The 21,316-nt window shown below is 40.5% G+C and overlaps 1 protein-coding gene across 1 annotated transcript in view; it reads right to left on the bottom strand.

Annotated features, from left to right (window-relative positions):
- The window catches only part of ATP11B (ATPase phospholipid transporting 11B (putative)), a 602,728-nt gene that overhangs the window by 251,727 nt on the left and 329,685 nt on the right, over positions 1-21,316 (bottom strand). The window contains exon 20 of the mRNA XM_078665453.1: positions 17,031-17,184. Within this exon, the coding sequence (XP_078521579.1) occupies positions 17,031-17,184 (154 nt within the window). The remainder of the gene's footprint in view (positions 1-17,030; positions 17,185-21,316) is intronic.

The raw sequence follows: 21,316 nt of genomic DNA, 5'->3' as shown, positions 1-21,316 counted from the left end.
ATTGCCTCAAACCCAAAACTGCAGGGTTCCTTGCAGAGGTTGGACAGGCTGGCTGTCTGGGACAGCTCTACCAAGCCATGAAAGAAGCAGCAGGGTCGGTGCAGCTGGAGAGGAGGTTAAGCTCAGAGAACATGCAGTGGCCCTGATCGTTTTGAATCCCTCCAAGGTAGAATCACCCTTGTCTCCAAATAGGCAAGTCTAATCAAAGGGCATGTCCATAAGGGAAGACTAAACATCACCCGAGAACCCAGTTGGATGCAGCCACTTATGGAGGCGAATGGCAATCCTGGTGTCAATGGTGGGCCCAATGGAATCAAGAATGTCCAAGCCACAACGAATTGTGAACTTGGCCGCATCACAACAGTCTTGGATGGTTTGGGTAGGGGTGATGGAGCGAGATTTTGGAAATAATTTTAATTTCAACTCGTAAAGTCACACTTCCATAATAAGAAATAATTTTACTAATGATTTGTGCTGTGTGTGTATTAATTCAACCTAGTTTAAAGTTGCATCTACACAGAACACGCGGGATACTAACATATGTGCTCATAAACGTGCATTACTGTGCATCTTTTTGTTTGTGAAAATTAATAAACTAAATTTGTCTATTTGTCATGTCATAACTAATTGCGCTGTTTTATAAATGATATATGCTTATTTTGCTTTCCTTGTCTATGTAGTGTCACTCTATTCTTTACAGGTGCATAAGGAATCTTGTTGGATTTAATGAAGAATGGTAGATATAACTGCTGCTTTATTTGTACGCTTTAGCTAGGTAATTTAGACTAATGGATTAATCATTAGCAATGGTGGGTGGCAACAGAACAAACTATATTTCTTACATTAATTATTCTTTTGTGTTTGTTTATATAATAGTTACCGTTAAATTGGCTGCTTTGGGACTAGATTACTCGAGTCTGCTAAAATTCTGCACGGAGCAAGAGAGAGTCCTTACAAAGAAAAACTTCCTTTGCTGTCGCAACATTGGGCAAAAGTGATGTGTCTCTGACTGTTTCTTGGTCGGATAAGGCCAAGGCCAGGAACCGGCAAAAGGAACGTGCGATAATTTTGCATCCGAGGAAACGAATGACATGATGACATTTTTCTTCGAGTAATGTTTCAATTTAAGAAAGCCTCGGTGCTCGAATACTAGAGACAATGGACTCTAACAAAGCGACGGAACTGATGTTTTGAAAAATGTGGTGACATGTCACTTGTCACTCTTAAGCCAATGGGACTCCGACTTTTGCAGAAAAGATTTACTTTTACTTAGATTAGCTTAGCACAGAAAGGTATAAAAACTCATTCCCCGTGGAAGGGTTATGCTGCTGCTTTTACTGACCTTTGGATGAGGGTGTCGTGCAGACGGACTTCTCTTGGAGCACGTAAGAGCCCTTAAAGACTTTACTCTTTATTTCCATTTATTTAGCTTAGTTAGGGACTTAGGTTTTGAAATGCCAAACTGAAAATTTCAATTGCAATAATAATTTCTAAAACTCATAAAACTGTCATAATTATGTGCAATGATTCTAATAAATAAAAATACATTAATAAAGATTTCAAATATAATTTTCAAATAAGTAGCTTATAAAATCTTACTTTGAAAATCAAGCTGGACTTGTAATTTTTCAAGAGTTTAGGTTACCATTAGCTAGATTCTATCACCATAAGTGGCTTAATAGTAAATAGGGTTTATTAAAATTGATGATTTCATTTACCGCGGTTGTATATAAATGTATATAATTTTGTGAATAGGTTAATTAGGCCACATGATTCAGTTAGTCAAAATATGTCATGTCAGATTAATGGGCCATATGTATGAAAAGTGATTTATAATATATGTTGTAGAGTTGGGTAGCGTAGCTTATGACATATTTCCTATAGACCGCTGGATCAATTTCCTGGTAGCAGAATTGATGGTTGCTATGGTAACCAACATACTATATGGTAGTTACATAGGGTCAATGTCTAACATATGTTGAGTTCGTTCTCGTGTTATACGTAAGTTGTACCGGTACAAAATAGTGTGATGAGAAGGTAGTCACACAGCACATTTGATCTGTTTCAGAATAGTGGTATCGACGTGTATCACAAGTGTTGTCGCCGTGCAACACATATTAGGGAAATTAGGTGTGAATATTTGCATAGTAAGGATTATCTACGAAATTGAAACTTTGAGTAGAGGGACAATGAGCCCGTTCTAAAACACACTGTGATAAAGTAATAGTATATATTCAAGCTTGAGTGAAGGGTAAGATAACGTGGCTTATTTTACTAACGGTGCATGTTATCTATAAACAGGTGAGAGTCCTGTAAGGATTTCATGTGTGTATGGTTAGGGATACTTTCTGTTTGGAAGTGCATAATTGTTTATGTAATTCCGTTCGAGTCAAACTTTGAATTGCTACTTTAAATGTGCATTCAGAGGGAAACGCGTTCGCTATTACTTGTTTGAAGGGTAGAGTAAAAGGATTACTTTATCGGCAAATGTATATTCTGTGAGAATAGCGCCGTCTATTCCACGCAAAAGAATTCTTGTACGATTGAAATTCTGTCACTTTATTAGAGAAACAGACAGATGAGTCTTTCTTGTCGTTAAATTAAAAAATTTAGTGAAAAAGACGTTCTTAAAATGGCGCTGTGAAAAGTTTTTGTGAAGGAGGGGTGAGCGCTGAGAGTGAGACACGAAAAACCGCAGCAGTTGTATACATCACACGGTTCGCGCAGTGATTGGGTAGCATACGTCACAGGCTGTGTTCTGATTGGCTCTCGTGACTCTGACTAGCTGTAAGCTGATTGGTTCTTTGAGAAAACACCATTTCTATTGGTTGAGGAAGATAGTGACGTTGCTTAACCGTGATTGGCTTGTTGGTGTGTTTCGCGCACGGATTGGTTGGTGTAACGGAACATCCAGGAAATAATTTACGATCAATTTTACTAAGCGGATTTAATTCGGAAAATGAGTTATTATTTTAAACATGTTGAGAAAAAGCCCACAATGCTTCAAAGGTTTAAAAATGTTATCTCACCTGACAAGAAAATAAAAACGCGAGGTGGTAAATTACTTCATAAGTACAAAACACCTGCAGCGTATATGGAAGGTGAATTTGGTTATCATACTGTTCTGTGGTTTGATGTTTGGAAACATTATACCAAGGACGACGGCGTTTTGATTTGGCCAGACGATGGTTCATTTAACATGAGAATTTTAAGAAATTTGAGAGAAAGGATGGCAGCTCTTATACCAAAGCCTAGGCCGACTCAATTTGAAGCTTTAGTTGAGTGGGAAGATGAAATGGTTCAACTTCAAAGAGAAGCGAGTGGGATTAAAAGCCTTTGAAAACACCGATTTACAGAAGAGAAACGCATGAGGATAGAATGCGGATGTGGAGACAAGGAGACATGTGCAATGGTCTCTATTTAATTAGGGAAATGGTTTTAGGGTCTCCAGGTGAAAAAAGAGTTGAAAAGAAAAATAATGTCACAGAAAGTGAATCTGAGGATGCAGTTTTAGAAGAAATTTTTACTTCTAATAAAAAGAATGAACCTTTGAGACAACCTCATTCATGGTCTACTCCAATGGTTTCTACTGGAACCATACCAAGTGCACCTATAATAAATGAATCACCAAAATTATACCCAAATCATTCTAATTCTTTTGAAACTCCAGAAAGATTAGAAACAGGAATAGACTCTAGTGTTTAATGTGGAAGCAGACAGTTTTCAATAACTCCGAAGGAAAGGGAGGCTCCTAGGAATTTAATGAGAACTGACACAATTGAAGAAAATGTAAATACTTCAGAATATTTACGATCAAACGAAGAATTAATTCGGCAGATAACAAAGGGCATGGAAGCAGTAACAGTTCCAGTAACGATTGGTCCTGTTCAACCTGTTTTCGAACAGAGAGAAAATAAGGCAGGATTAACAATTCCTTTAAATGCAGAAATTCAAAAGATTGCTGAAAAATTTTATTCAGATTTATCTGAAATTAATCATGAAAAAACTAGAATGCCTAACTTGACTTTTAATGAAGGTTCTTTCAACAAATCACCAATGGGTGCAGAATCAGATGCTGAGACTTCTGAAAGAAGAGGATCAAATTCAAAACTTGATGTTGCGAAATTAAAAGCAAATTTAGAAGAATTAATAATTGGCACAATTGGTCCTGACAGTCTAAAATTTTATCGTGATGATGAACTCCTGTTCATCTGTAGGAGCATTCAATGGAAAACAAAGAATAAATATGATCAGTTAGAGGAACTGGCAGGTGAATTAGATATCGATTTAAACAAACAGAAAAATTTCGGTAAACATTACAGATTGGATTTTACAGAGAAGGACATTGAAAATTTTAACACAGTGGGAAGAATAATGCACATAAAAGATTTGATTGTTTACATAAAAAAGTTAGGTGGATTGAGTAAATGGAGAGTAAAATGGACTAAAAAGAAGGAAGATGAAAAGTTGGAAAAATTGTCTAAACAATTTCCAATGAGAGAAATTGCAGGTGGAGGTTATGTTCATGTCCCTTGGTCGAGACAGGATATTTTACTTTTCACTAATGATTTTCCCCGATTGAGAGAGAAACCTGTGGAATGGTATTGACAGGTAGACAGATTTATTAAAGTTTCGAAAGTTTTGTGGATTGATCTAGATGGATTTTTCGACATTGTTGTCCCATCAGATCTTTGGACAGAATGCAAAATTGCTGTGGGTTGGCCAAAAGAGGAACCGTAGCGAATTAAAGTAACAGGTGCTCCAGCTCCAATAGTTATGGACTTCTATGAAAAAGTGATTTATTGGTTAAAACAGAAAATTGCCCCAAAGGAAGTTGATTGGGTAAAAATAGACAGAACAAATCAGGAACCAAAGGAATCAGTTCATTCATTTTACGAAAGATTATTATTGGTTTTCAAACAATATAGTGGTTATGAAAAATTAGATGAAAAGGATATGAGTCATTTTATCTACAGATTTGTTTATGGCCTTAGACCAGAGGTTGGAGAAATGATCAGGAATAATATTGTCGGATGGCAATCGCTCTCAGTTGATGATATCCTAAGAAAAGCTAAATACTGCAGTGACGAGTTAGAAGTCAAACAGAAAAAGTTAAAAGAAAAGGCGATGTGGGCACAAGTGAAGGTGGCTGAACAGCAAATAGCTAGTCTTGAAAATAAAAATACACATTTTGTTCAGAATCAGAATCAGAATCAGGGTCAAGGAAAATTTAAAAATAATAATAATAAACCAAGATATAATGCTAAAGTTGAAGAATTAAAACAGAAATTACCTTGTTTTAATTGCGGCGAGATTGGACACTGGAAAAGTGAGTGCAAAAACCCACCCAGAAATTTTAAAAATCCATTATTAAACCCACAGATGCAGAATGATGTTGATCTGCAGCAACAGCTACAGCTACAGCGTCAACTGAATGACCTGAGTCTTCAGCGACAGCTACAGCATCAATTAACTCAACAGCAGAATCAATTTCCACAGCCCCCATTTCCAAATTGTGGGGGAGGTCAAAAATATAATCCAAGTGTGGGATTTGGAGGAGATGATCAGGTAATAAGGACTCAAAGACAAAATGTTCAAAATGTTTCAGGTCAATTTTTATTAACAGGAAACCAAGGAAGCGATTTTGATGACTGCTTCTGACGATGCCCGAGAGAGGGGGAAGAGTGTGTAATTGGAGCCACTCTTGAGGTTGACCAGTCTGGTCCATTTGTAAACGGGAAAGTAAATGATGTAGATATTACTTTTCTTGTGGACACTGGTGCTACCCGTTCTACTGTTAGATCAGTGGAAATTGAAAACCTACCTCTCTCTGGGGATACCATCCAAGTAGTCGGAGTAAGTAATCAACAAATTAAAACGGATCTAACTGATCCAGTGCAGGTTGAAATTGGCAGTTTTAAAGACAAACACAGATTTGTAGTTTGCAACAGTAGTCCAGTGAACTTACTGGAGAGAGATATATTATGCAAAATGAATTGTAGAATATATTGTTCTCCTGAAGGAATTGAATTACAAACAATGGAGGAAGATGCTTTGTACAAAATGACAATGTTGTTGGTGGAAGCAGAAGAAACAAAATTGTTTCCTGCATTCGAAAAAGAAAATTTACCAGAAGAACTAAAGGAGACAGTTAAAACTGAAATTTGGGATTTAACAGGAAATGAGATGGGTCTGATGAAACATATCGATCCAGTTAAAATTTCTGTAAAGCAGGGAATAGAATTTCCAAACATTCCTCAATATAAAATGAAAGCAGAAACAATTGAGGGTGTCATTCCTGTGATTGAGAAATTCATTAAACAAGGTGTTTTAAAAGAAATCGAGAGCAGTCCTTGTAATTCACCGATTATGGGAATCAAAAAGTCAAATGGAACTTCTAGAATTGTTCAGGATTTGAGAAAGATTAACCAAATTGTGGTTCCTTGCTGTCCAGTTGTTCCAAACCCAGCTGTCATTCTATACCAGATTCCGCATGATGCAGAATGGTATACTGTCATTGACCTTTGCAATGCGTTCTTTACTGTTCCATTGCATCCAGAGAGCCAGGAAATCTTTGCTTTTAGGTTCCAGAATAGGACCCTCGCTTGGTGTAGAATTCCTCAAGGGTATACAGAGAGTCCTTCCATTTTTAATGAGTTATTGAAAAGATCATTGGAGGATTTAAGTCTACCTGGCAGATCGACATTGGTACAGTACATTGACGATTTGTTGATTGCAGCAAATACAAGAGAAAGATGTGTGACAGATACAATCACTCTTTTGAATCATCTGGCAGATGAAGGACATAAAGTGTCTCCTGCGAAGTTGCAATTTTGTAAACAAGAAGTAAAATATCTTGGTCATAGAATTGCAAAAGGAATGAGACAAGTGACAATTGAGAGAATCAAGATGATTCAAGCAATGTTACCTCCAAGAACACAAAGACAGGTCAGAATGTTCCTAGGAATGGTTGGTTATTGTCGTCAATGGATAAGTGGATTTTCGGTAATTGCGAAGCCACTGCAGAAATTGACAAAATCAGATGTAAAAGATCCAATTGTTCTTACTGAAACTGAGTTGGAGGCTTTTGAGAAACTAAAAAGAAGCCTGTGTGAAGCTCCAGCTCTAGGCATGCCAGATTACGAAAAAGGGTTTGAGCTGTACTGCAGTGAAAGAGAAGGATGTGCATTGTCTGTGTTAATACAGATTTTACAAATAACAAGGGAGGGAGGGAGAGAGAGGAGAAGTGGATCCTGTCTCTCCTAACGTTATGCATAAACAAAAGGGAATCCACAAAATGGGACAGGGTGGACCCTACAATGGAGGGGAGCACCCAGTGTGGTTTAAATACCCCTCACACACCAAAAGGCCCCTTGGTGTCATGCTTCATCATCGGGGTCTTCGCAAACCTCTACGGAATGCGGCGTGCTACGACTCACGGCTACGCAGGAGCACTTTAAGGTGAGCTATGTGTAAACGTGTGTGAGGGTAGGAAAATGTGAGTGAAGGTGAAGAGAAAGGTTTAAAAAATACCTGGTTCGTGGGCTAACACAAAAATATTTTATTTAAACCCCGGCTGGTATAGTTAAAAAGTGCAAGGGTGGCGGCCTTTACTAGTTAGGGTAAGGCAACCTCACAAGTGCGTCGTCAACATGTTTCGGAGTAAAGAACTCCTTCTTCAGGACAAGGATATGCACCAAGTATCCCCACCTTACTCACATGGATGTAGATTAAAAAGTGTGCTCTACAAAAATAAGTCTAGGTGCAATGTACCTATCAAATTGATACAAGTTCGTTGCGCCCAATTGGCGAGAAATAGGAACCTGTGAAGGAACAAAAAGGCAGAATAAACCATATTGTCACAATGGGTGTGGAATCACACTACAGGGTAAAAAAGAACCCAGTGTCGGTCCAGGAACCCTAGAAAAAATGTAAAAGAACGTATAAAAAACACACAGACACACACATGGACAGGGACACACATTATTAGTCTCTGAAAAGACATCAGGTATCACACTATGGAATATAAGGCATGCTGTAAGTAAAAGTGTGGCTTACTTATGATCACAAGTTTAATAACCTCATGAGCCCGATGCGTGATATTGGGGGTCAGCTGTCCTGCCTACTGTGGCGACCTAGAGAATGTTTAAGCATTTAGGTAGTTAGATTTGCTGATCTTAGACCCAGATCTAGGTAGGAAGAGACACCCTGTATCAACATTTGAACTCACGGTTACAGCATAGCATGCTCGACTTCCTCCCCTCAACGTGGCTCCGACGAAGTGTCGGTTCAATGGGAGGTTTAGTGTTTATATATTATCAAGGTAATTGAATAATTGCCCCAAAATTGAAAACGGGAAATGCCCAAACAAGGATATGTATCCATCGTTTTCCCGGTATTGCGCGAGAAAGCAGAGCGCGACCAGGATTGAACTGAGCCTGCGTGAAGACATGGACACTACCCGTCGGTACATGCATACGGCGGTAGTGTCTCAGGCAGGGCTCAGCAGTGCGAGGGCCATCCTCAAGCGCATGCGTACGGGATGGGAATTGCAAGAAGACACGCGCGTGCAATAGCAGTGTCTCTGACTGAAACCAGCCCGATTGTTTAGCGCATGCGCAAGTCGGGGTTATATTGTTGTTGCCACTTTGAATAAAAGATATCTCCGAACATCCTAGGCTCTTAGAGTTTGTTAATACAGAGACATGGGAATATGAGAAAACCTATTGCATATTTCTCAGCTGTTCTTGATCCAGTTGCAAAGGCCTTACCAGGTTGTTTAAAAGCAGTTGCAGCAACAAGTGTTAGTCTTGAACAGAGCGAAGGAATCATTATGGGGTTCCCTGTAAAAGTTTATGTTCCCCATTCAGTTGAGATTCTTTTAACAAGGAGTAAAACTCAACATTTAACAAGTAACCGATTGACTAAATACGAGAAAATTATTCTGGGAGCAGATAATGTGTCAATAGCAAGGTGTGTGAATTTAAATCCTTCCACACTGTTACCTGATACTGAAATAACTGATGAAAATGATGTAGAGCATGAGTGCTTAGATGTTATGGAATATTGTACAAAACCAAGGCAAGACATTAAAGACGAACCTTTGCCTGAATCAGATTTTGTCTACTTTGTGGATTGCTCCTGTCTGAGATCAGAGGGAGGTGTTTTGAAAGCAGCATACTCAGTCTGTACAGTAGCAGATGTTGAAGAAGCATCATGTCTTGAAGGAATTCGTTCTGCACAAGTGGCTGAATTGATTGCTTTGATTCGTGCTTGTGAATTGGCAAAAGATTTGAGAATCACAATAATCACAGATAGTCAATACGGATATGGAGTTGTACATGATTATGGACAACTTTGGTCCCAGAGAGGCTATTTAACATCAGCAGGATCACCAATTAAAAATGCAGTGTTCATTAAAAGATTAATTGATGGCATACAGTGCAGCACACAGAAAAGGTGAAGATTTCATCACCAAAGGCAATGCTTATGCAGATGAAGTTGCAAAGTATTGCGCAAGGAATAATTATGCACTTAATCGGGAGAAAAACAGAGATTATGTTTCGAATTCACTGATGCTAACATCAATTGTTGAGACATGTCAGGAAATTAGAGATTTACAAAATGAAGCTGATGATGAAGAGAAAGACACATGGTTAAGAGCAGAATGTAGACAGCGAGATGAGGATGGAATTTGGACTTACAAAGATGGCAGGGTAGTTTTACCAAATTGCATGATTGCTGACATGGCTAGAATGTACCATGGCCCTGGCCATATTGGAAGAGATTCAATGATTAGACTTTTTAAGGAAACATGGTTTAATACCAAGTTTAGGACGATTGCTGAATCTCTTTGTCAGAGGTGTTTGATCTGCCAACAAATGAACCCAAACAGGAAATCAGTTGTGGGAACGGGAACCATAGGTCGGGAGGGTGGTCCTTTCACTAGGTTACAAATGGATTTCATAGAGATGCCTAGACATAACAGGTTAAAATATGTCTTAGTGATTGTCTGTTTATTTTCAAGATGGGTAGAAGCATTCCCCACATGTCACAATGATTCAATCACTGTAGCAAAGTTACTTTTACGAGAGATAATCCCTAGGTATGGATTTCCTGTGACTATTGAGAGTGATAGAGGAGGACATTTTGATAACAGATTGTTAAGTTTGATCTGTAAAGCATTAAACATTGAACAGAAGTTACATTGTGCATACAGACCAGAGGCTTCTGGAATAGTTGAACAGATAAATGGAACAATAAAAAACAGAATTGGAAAAATGTGTTTAGACACAGGTGTAAAGTGGACAGATGCTCTTCCACTTGTTCTGATGTCTTTAAGAAGTACTCCAGATAAAAATACAGGTTTGAGTCCTCATGATATTATCTTGGGCAGAGTCATGAGACAAGCATTTGTACCTGTAGGAAAGCTGTTGAGCATTAATGACAGTGCAATTTTGGAATACTGTAAACAGTTGTCTGACGTCGTGGCTTCTGTGTCTAATCAGGTTGCAACTGAAGTACAGTCGAAAGACAAAGTGTTAACGCATGATCTGAGACCTGGAGATTGGGTCAGAACTAAAGTTCATCGAAGAAGAAATTGTCTGGTACCGAGGTGGAAGAAGCCTAGGCTGGTGATTCTTGTTACAACAAATGCAGTAAAGTGTAGAGGAATAAAAAGGTGGATTCATCCAAGTCACACTATTCCGATACCTACACTTGAAAATTCTGATGAAGAAAGTGATACAACAGCTGATTCAGATTCTGAAGTAGAAGGTGAAGAAATTCCAGATATTGAAGATCGACAGGGAGGTCGACATCTGGAAAAAGTGTCTGTGAATGGAAATCTGAACAGAAAAGATTTGGAAATCATTGAAATAGACTCTGAAAAAGATGAAGATCTGCTAGAAGACAATGAAGCAGATGGAATAAAGATAACTGATAAAATTGGAGAAAAAGAATTTGAAACTGCAGAAATATCTGACCAGGAGAGTATCGAAAAGCAGAAAACAAGCTCTGAAAGAAGGAACAGAAAACCAGAAACTGGGAAGTTAAAGGTAATTGAAGAAGAGAATGAAAACGAGTTGCCAAGTACCAGTAATGGAAGACAGAGTATAGTTCCTAATAGAGTGAGTCTGCCGATTAGAAAAGTTCCTGAGTCAAGAATTGAAATTTCCGACAGTGATTCTGGAGAAAGCGATGAAGATTGTCAAAGAGAAAGTGTGAGAAAGAGATCTTGGAAAACAGAATCTAATTTGGCTGAACTAAAAAGGAAGATTCTGAGAAAAGGAGAAACCTGGCCAAATGAAAACGGAGGATTAAGAGTCAAGTTAATTAAAAGGTCGAAGGAGCAGGTGAATGAGATTACTAGTCAAAAGGATCCTGAAAAAAAAGCAGAAAAAAGGAAGGAAAATAGAAGTAGTGACTAGAAAGACAAAGAGTTTTGAGACCTAATCAGAAATACAAAACACCCGAATGGACGTATCTAATTATACCGCCTGTTATTGAAATTAACAGCAGTAGTCAAGAAGAAGTTGAGGAAATAAGTGACAATGATTGAAATGCTTATCTGATAAAATTTTTGGTTTCTGTTTTTGGCAAAAGGCTGAAGAAATTGTGTTAGGTGACAAGGTTGAAGAGATTATGTTTAGTTGGAAAATAACTTGTGACATAAGGTCGAAGAAAAGTTGTTAGAGGGATAAAATAAAAAATAAAAAAAAGATTTTAAAAAGGGGGTGTTAGTTTAGATTTTAGATTTTTACATATTTTAAAATTTTGTTTTCTTTTTCTTTACTTCTTTGAAAATAAGACTAGCTAGAATGCCTTATGTTATGGAACGTAGTACTTCGAAATGTTCCATTTTTAAGAAATGCTGTAAAATGACACTGGTGTGTGTGCTCATATTAATTCTGCATTGGTTGATTATAGCTGTTGTTGTTCCTTTTGAGATCAATAAAGAGTTGTATAAAGTCAACATGACAAGTAAAGCTTCAGTTAGTCAAGGCAAACATAGTGCAACAGGCAAAGCGAACAAAGTTATTGATCACAAACCTGAGGCTCATCAGGATAAATCTGTTAGTGATTTTTCAAGCAATACATTTTCAAGACTTCTGGGAGAATATGTTAAAGTCATGAATGTCGGAAATTTTAGGAGATATTTTTGAGGCAGTAATACCTTTAGTAGGTATAACTCTAAATGCAGGAAGAATCAGAAAATTATCCAAAATTGTTGACAGATTGTCAACTGACACAGCAGGTGGTTTCCAATTAGTGGATGTTGAGGTCATTGCAGTTAGATCTATGGTGATGCAAAATTGCCTTGCATTGGACATACTTCTGGCAAAAGAGGGAGGAGTCTGTGGTATTTTACATGTCCAACACGGCTGTACTTACATCCCTGATGAAAAGAATATTGAGATGTATATCAAGAACATCACAGAAATGCATTCAGAAATAGTCCCTTTAGAAGAGGATGAATTTTCAGAACGTCTTTCAAAAAGGTTTCAAGCTATTAAAAACTGGTTTCAAGGAATTGGTGGTTCAATTCTTGGCAAGATTCTAACCCCTTTGTTTGTAATAATATTTGTGAAAGTTTTGACAAAAATCAGTTGCATGTTACACAAGAGAAAGAAACACATGAAGGAGAAGAGAAGAATTTATAAGATCAAAAAGGAACAGGAGGGAAATTGAGCTGGAGGAGTTACGTAGAGCTCAATATGACAGTTGCAAAGATTTTGCTGAAACAAGTCTTTAGAAATACTAATACAAGTGAATTCGAACCATTTTCGTTTAATCAAAATTTTCTAAATTTTGGGTGTAGTGTGGTGATTTGGTAATCACCAAATGAGGGAGTTGATGGAGCGAGATTTTGGAAATAATTTTAATTTCAACTCGTAAAGTCACACTTCCATAATAAGAAATAATTTTACTAATGATTTGTGCTGTGTGTGTATTAATTCAACCTAGTTTAAAGTTGCATCTACACAGAACACGCGGGATACTAACATATGTGCTCATAAACGTGCATTACTGTGCATCTTTCTGTTTGTGAAAATTAATAAACTAAATTTGTCTATTTGTCATGTCATAACTAATTGCGCTGTTTTATAAATGATATATGCTTATTTTGCTTTCCTTGTCTATGTAGTGTCACTCTATTCTTTACAGATGCATAAGGAATCTTGTTGGATTTAATGAAGAATGGTAGATATAACTGCTGCTTTATTTGTACGCTTTAGCTAGGTAATTTAGACTAATGGATTAATCATTAGCAATGGTGGGTGGCAACAGAACAAACTATATTTCTTACATTAATTATTCTTTTGTGTGTTTATATAATAGTTACCGTTAAATTGGCTGCTTTGGGCTTAGATTACTCGAGTCTGCTAAAATTCTGCACGGAGCAAGAGAGAGTCCTTACAAAGAAAAACTTCCTTTGCTGTCGCAACATTGGGCAAAAGTGATGCGTCTCTGACTGTTTCTTGGTCGGATAAGGCCAAGGCCAGGAACCGGCAAAAGGAACGTGCGATAATTTTGCATCCGAGGAAACGAATGACATGATGACATTTTTCTTCGAGTAATGTTTCAATTTAAGAAAGCCTCGGTGCTCGAATACTAAAGACAATGGACTCTAAGAAAGCGACGGAACTGATGTTTTGAAAAATGTGGTGACATGTCACTTGTCACTCTTAAGCCAATGGGACTCTGACTTTTGCAGAAAAGATTTACTTTTACTAAGATTAGCTTAGCACAGAAAGGTATAAAAACTCATTCCCCATGGAAGGGTTATGCTGTTGCTTTTACTGACCTTTGGATGAGGGTGTCGTGCAGACGGAGTTCTCTTGGAGCACGTAAGAGCCCTTAAAGACTTTACTCTTTATTTCCATTTATTTAGCTTAGTTAGGGACTTAGGTTTTGAAATGCCAAACTTAAAATTTCAATTGCAATAATAATTTCTAAAACTCATAAAACTGTCATAATTATGTGCAATGATTCTAATAAATAAAAATACATTAATAAAGATTTCAAATATAATTTTCAAATAAGTAGCTAATAAAATCTTACTTTGAAAATCAAGCTGGACTTGTAATTTTTCAAGAGTTTAGGTTACCATTAGCTAGATTCTATCACCATAAGTGGCTTAATAGTAAATAGGGTTTATTAAAATTGATGATTTCATTTACCGCGGTTGTATATAAATGTATATAATTTTGTGAATAGGTTAATTAGGCCACATGATTCAGTTGGTCAAAATATGTCATGTCAGATTAATGGGCCATATGTATGAAAAGTGATTTATAATATATGTTGTAGAGTTGGGTAGCGTAGCTTATGACATATTTCCTATAGACTGCTGGATCAGGGGCAGGTCAGATATCTTCAGGGATGCCAGGAAGGACTTGAGCCACAGAGTCCCAAAGGGCGTGGGAATAGCGTCCCAGGAGGTAGTTGGCATTTACTGAATGGAGAGCCAGGCTGGTGGAATAGAAAACTTGCATCCCAAAAATTTCTACCAGTTAGGGCTCCCTATTGGGAATATACCCAGAAAAGTGTTTCAGTTAAATCTGCTTGTGTACCCTTGAACCACTAAAATGTTGGGGAGGAGTGTGGAGACAGGAACGGATGGTAATCCGTGGTGGGTGATGGCATCTCACTGTCTTGTGACTAGAGGTCCAAAGCAAGACTTGGCCCAGGCTTCCAACAAGGTATCTGTTAATGTCTCTTTGAATGGCAGAAGGAGCTCAGAAGATGGTTGCCCGGGCTGGAGGAAATCCGTTAGCACATTTGCTTTTACCTCCAAGGTGTGGAGCTGGGTGTCAAAGACTTCGGCTGCCCTACCATGTTTCCATGGCATAAGAAACAAGATTCTTCGGTGGCTGGGCCAGGCCGTTAAAGAAGACCCCTATCAGGGGAGGTATTGAGGCCATCGGACTCCTCCAAGTCATTCCACTAATAATAATAAAAGGGCTGAGCGAATTCACCCGCTGCATACTCGTTGACTGAGTCTGCGCGAAAAGAGAGTGTAGGGTATGTGTTATCCCTAGTGAAGCAGAAGATCAAGTTGAGGAAGCAGCACCTCAACTGTGTTTGGACGTGACCTTAGTTGAGGTGAGACTAGTGCAGAGTAGGAGAGTACTATATGCATCTCCTCGCCCAGCATCAATAGATTCAGCGCAGGCGTTGAGGTTCTATGAACCGGCATGAACCGGCATGAAAGGTGGTGCCAGAGGTGAGGTCAGAATCAGAGGTGGGATCAGAATCCATATAGAAGGCTTCTTGGCTCTGAGGGGCCTGACCGCGCACCAGAGGGAGTCAGCTAAGATCTGAATAGTCAAAGTATGGCCTTGTATGGACACTCAGTTTGTGCCAGAACCATTTGCGGGATTCGATACAAGTCGACCTACTTCAGGAGCAAGATTAAAACACATGGTGCCACACCGGAGCCTTTTTAGTTGAACGTGAGAGGGGGCGTCCCGTTTTGATTTTTTAAATGTTTTTTCATTGACCTATCCGACTATTTAAATCTCAGTGAAGACTAGCCTCTGGAGCACCTTCATTGACTCCTAATTCAAGAATGTAACTGAACATTCGACTTGGACCAGTCTTGTTGCGGAGTCTTCTTGTGTTTGGCTATATAGAGTTTTACTTCACAGTCCGGGATGGGCTTTAGATTCACAAACATGCTGTCACTGCAGGCCTCAGAGTTGTGACTTGTTCCTGGCAACACACAAACACTTAATGGGATCTATCATAGACATTGGTTTGCGACAATCCTTACAAGCTTAAAACCTGCTGTTTTTGGAGGGTGCATTCCTTTGCACACCGTAAATTTTGAACAACATTACTAAGGTGTCTCTGAGAGCACACTCTGAATCATCGCCTGCTGGGGTGGAAAAAACAGAAACAGACGTGGCACCTACATAGATCTTACACAGGTGAAATGACACCACCTACTGGCATGTGGAAGCTACTACTGAAAATGTTCAGAATCCAAACTGACACCTGGAGAAATTAATCAAAAGCTCAGGAATCTACAACTAGAAGTCTCAATTAGAAATAGGACTACCATCTGAGGCAAGGATATCCACTCACCGAAAGTGCAGAACCTTCCTTCATGGTAGCACTCTCTTTTAGACAGTTACCTCTAACTTACTTACACTAAGTAGAAAGTAGGTTGATTGACTAAAATCAGAAACTTGCTGTAGCCCTAATGCCAAAAGTTCACATTCTGATGAGAATAGGTGTTCAGAAAGGATCACTTAACATCTCAGAAGCTATATTACCTCTCATGAAGATAGTCTGTTTAGACATGTAGTGGGTGAATTACTGTCCAAGCCTACCTAAGAATGATTTCAAATGCTAATTTAGGGGAGCAGATGAATTGTGCATTTTTTCTGCAATAATTTGGCAATGAGAACATAACAGTAGAGGCTCGGAAGAGTAAGGATACTAACCACGCACATGTCCTTTGATAGAAGCAAATGAGGATGATATACTTTTTGTTGTGCAAAATAAAGTTGGCTACAGATAACAAGATAGCATTTCTAATATTAATTTCTCGTGGTCCTTCCGAGTCAAGTACCATTACAATAACACATGCACACATACCCAATTGCTGCCAGAAGAGACAAAGGCCTGCAAATGCAGGGTGACTAGTCTTTATAACAGTACACATTACGGCGTAAATTCAGGACATAAAGGAATAGTCTTAATGGGCAGAGGACCTCACTTAGAATGAAAAAGTCAACTCATGTCACTGACAGTTTCCAGTTCTGGACTTTCGTATGTCAGATTAACGCTTTGTGCATGTTGAAGTCTTGTTTTGCTTCCACTGAATTAATGAGATCAACAGACTTGATAACAATTTGCAGGTGAAAAGTTCAGGAATAGGTACACTGTCCATGTAAATGCATCAATTCATGCATTCACATCTGTTTGATGTCAGCATGCATGCAAGTCCATCAATAAATATGATTAGACACACACACACACACATTTATGATCTATCTGAAATGGAAGTAGGTGCCTACCTTTGCCTTCTGCAGAGGTGCCATCCGACAACACAAAACGGCAGAACAACTTCTGGAAACATCCATGAACAGCTTTTCGTGTTCCCTGAGTGCAAGAGAAAGGCTGGCTCCATCAACGACCAACCCATGCTGGATGACATGGTCTTCTTTAAGTCTTGAGGAAAACAAATACACAAAACCTCAAAAAAAGAACTTTACTCAAATTGCACTTTTCAAGTAATCCACTTGCACATGTTAATTTGTCATTTTCAACAGCATCCTTCAGTAATGGAACACAACTCCATTTTATTTTACTTTTCTAGTGATCGCCCCTTCTACCACATGCCATCAGAAATGCAAGCTGCACATAGAATATATACACATAACATGTCAGTGAAATAAGATGTGTCCCAGGAGATACACATTACTGTTACTAATTAAACCAACACGACAGAGGAAAGGTCAAATTCCTCATGACTAATATTGTGAATCCTATTTAACAAGATAACTCACCGCTTACAGCCTCTCGTAATCTAAATTGCAATGCCTATACTAATTAGATTGTCTTACTGCATGCATATGATCCGGATACATTCAAACTCTACACACAAAAACAGCATGGATTAAACCATATATGTAAATTTCATACTATTGTGTCCTGCGCTGGATAGCACCTCCACTTCGCCGGTCACCAAACCCCGAGCGCAAACGGTACTCCTGGACATATGCGACACCTTTTCCCTCTCAGACACATGGCGACGACGCCACCCCTCTGAGCCCGGTTACATGCATTACTCTGGACAACATGACACAGGGACCCGTATGGACTACTGGCTCTTGTCCGCTGCGGCCTACAGATGGTACCATTCTATTCAGACCCTTCCCAGAACATTCTCTGATCATTCACCAGTGCTGCTCCACCTCAAGATTCCTCGGCCTGAGGGATATGAGCGTCAGTGGCGTTTTCCCAGCAGAGCCCTCAATGACGATTTATTTAATTTAGAAATCGGGGAGGCCATAGAAGAGTATTTTCAGATAAATACTGGAACGGTGGACACATGGGCGGTCTTAGGGGAGGCCTTTAAAGCTTACATTAGAGGCATGTGTATTTCCAAACACGCCAGTGTCCTAAAGGACCTGCGTGCCACCATTACTAGACTAGAGGGTGACTTGTCCAAATTAGACGATGAAATGAGGGGGGGGGGGGTTCCCCCAGGGAGTGCAAGAGGTCCGCCACAGTGTGGAAATGGGAGTGGACTGCCTGGGACGAGCCCGCATTCACCAGCCACAAATCGAGACAGGGGCAAGAAAGAAGTGCTCTAACCACTGCCATTATCCCGGTGAACACACGTGGGGTACAGGTAAGGCCATAGAGTAGCACTGTGAACGTCATGGCCTACCGTTTACTGCAGTAGGGCAGGCAGGATGGGGATGTGCATGTGTCCTGCAAGTCCAATGCTACCATCCATTCTCCAGAGTCCAGGGCAGACAGGACTTGTGTGAGAGTGGGAATTTTGAATTTCTCCTTTTTCGGGAAGAAATGGAGAGGTTGCAGGCCTACAAAAGGATGAAGGCCTCCGTCCTTCTTCAGCACCACAAAGTAGCGGGAAAAGCAACCACAACCTACTTCTGATGCTGGCACCCTCTCTAAGGCTCCATTGGCCAAGAGAAGTGCCACTTCCTGGCGGAGAAAGGAGAGATGGTCCTCCATCAGCCGATCAGAAAAGGTGGCATGGATGGAGGGGCGGTCATGACCAGGAGTGATGGAGTAGCCAGTTGGAAAATCTGGAGAACTCAGCTGTACTGACCTCCAGTCGTGCAGGTGATGGTTCCTGGGTTGGAAAGCTTGCGTGCAGTGGTGGCTGGACAGGTACGGACGCAGCTGGGAACCCCTTCCGTGGCCACAAAAGGAGTGAAAGACGGACTGAGGTTGACAGAGGGCATGAAAAGGCCCAAGGAGCTGGCCGTATATCTGCTGTCCTTAAAGCGCTCCAGTGCAGAGTCTGCCTGGTCTCTAAAGAAATGGGAGTCATCAAAGGGCATGTCCATAAGCGAAGCTTGGACATCTCCTGAAAAGCCAGTTGGGCATAGCGCCATAAGGCCACCGACGAAGAAACCATTCTGCCTAACAAGTCGGTCAAGTCCAGCCCTGACCGCCGAAGGGGGCATGTGAAGGTCCAGGACCTCGACCCCTCCTCACCACCACCACAGCAAATGTGGCACACTCTTCTGTTTCCACGGTAGGAGAGGAGACCAAGTCAGGACCTGGGGAATTGCCCAGTCACCAGACGCCTGCCTATTCCTCACACCAGTTCATATTGGGGTCTAGAGGCTGGTATTCTTCAGGGTCCAGAGGCATCTCCCAATCTTCCCCAAGTCCTAGCCCACAGCAATGTGCTCCGGTTGGAGGGAATGGCTCCTGTCAGTGCCAGCCAACCCGTATCAGAGATAAGATAGGGGACAGTGCCGCTGGGTGCGTCAGCAGTGGGACTGGCACTGGGGAGGGTCGCGGTGGTTCGACCGGCGCCAGTCCGGATTCATCTGTGGATCCAAAGGGCCTGACTAGTGCCAAGGGACCACCTGCCAGTGGGGAGCCAGTAGGGTACCCACAGGTCATGAAGGCGCTCCAGTGGGGACAGGCTTTCCAAATATGAGGTGGTGGCCTCACAATTCTCAGAGTTGGGCGGGGGTCGCCCTGGCTTTCGGAAACTTGGGGTAGTGCGGAGTCAACCCAGGCGAAACTGCAGAGCCAGGCCTCCAGTGACGAAGCTCCCTCATCTCGTCACTTAGATGGATAAGTGAAATTGTAGACCTCTGCGACTTCTTTCAGTGGGAAGCGGCAAGGAGCTTGAGGGATCCCTCCCTCGAGGACTTGGGATGCATGGTGTAACAATCGATGCAGGTCTTGGTGCCGTGGTTGTGCTCTGCGTCACCAGAGACAGATGAGGTGCGGGTCCTTCACAGACATTTGCCAGAGACACGTGTCGCAGGACTTGAATCCAGCCTTCCTCGTAGACAACCCTGCCACACCAGGAGATGAGTCTAAAAAAACTTCGACAAAAAGCTGAAAAAAGAAAGTCAAAACACAACTGGGGGTATCTTTCTCCGGATCTGCACTGACTGGCACAGAAAGATAAGAACTGATGTCCGCAAGCTGTGGTGGCGCCTATATAGGCACCAAGCACATCACTTACAGCACGGATGATGTCACAAACCAGCGCACAGGGGTACTGCTCATGAAAAACTTCTAGATCCATGTGTGATACCTAGGGATATTTCTAAGGTAAGGAATCTGTGGCTAGAAGTCTCTTATCACATTAAAGATTTAATGGTAATGGTGGACAGTAGTGAGGATTGTGGTCATGGTATTGATGGTGCGAGAGCTCTTGGTGGTAATGGTAAGGTAATGCTACCAGTAATGGTAGTGGCTGTAAAGGAGGTGATGGTAATAGTAGTACTAATAATGGCAATGTTTGTGGTAGCAATGGTTGTGAAGCACTGCACTCAAGATCTCAAAAGGTTACCTGCTGGACCTGCAGAACGTTTGATAAACATTAGCATGCAGGTTGGCTGTCCAAGGCTTGGTCTATAAAATGAAAGGCTTTTCAAGAGCATCAGTGGGGCTGCAATTTAAATGAAATGAGCAGCCTAGTAGGCACATCAAAGCAGCTGGCTTGCATAGGATTGGAAGAGCTGGAGCCAAGACTGCTGATCTGTAATGGAACAGTGACAAGAAGGGCAGGGACGAGAGGAGAATGGCACCGTAATGAGATGTCAGCAGTAAAGTTTGAGCCAATCTTGCGAGACGTCTTAACAGCCTGATCCTTAAATGATGTCCCTAAATCTAAACATAGAAAAGCAATTAAGCGGTCATTTTAAGGTCAGGCTTGCAGTACAGTCCTGAAAAAAAAGGTTTGAATAAGTCTACTGCGCCAAAAAAATAACAATGTAAACATTAAACATAGAACTAAATGCGTGACAATAACAAAAATAGCCCCGCATGGACTTGACAGCCAGTTTAAGTCTGTTTTGGGGGAAAGAGGAATTAAAAAAAGAAAAACCCGCAGGAGCTTATCTGCCACAGACCAAAATAAAAGTGGCAAAATGTGCAGTAGAATTTGCTCTTCCCCACAGGCAAAAAATAAAAGCTAATAAAAAAAGGGTGACAAAAAATGCATAGCACTGCATTCTGCCATGGACAGAGGAGTAAGGTGACGAGGACTGGGTGACAGGAAAAGAAGCAAGAATCTATGTTAAATGTGGCCAACTACAGCACTTCTCAAATCGTGGTTCATGAGATGAAACGT

Source organism: Lissotriton helveticus, chromosome 11 (genome assembly GCF_964261635.1).
Source record: "Lissotriton helveticus chromosome 11, aLisHel1.1, whole genome shotgun sequence".
Lineage (NCBI taxonomy): Eukaryota > Metazoa > Chordata > Amphibia > Caudata > Salamandridae > Lissotriton > Lissotriton helveticus.
Note: the sequence above shows the minus strand (reverse complement) of the source record. Positions and strands in the feature narration are given on the sequence as shown.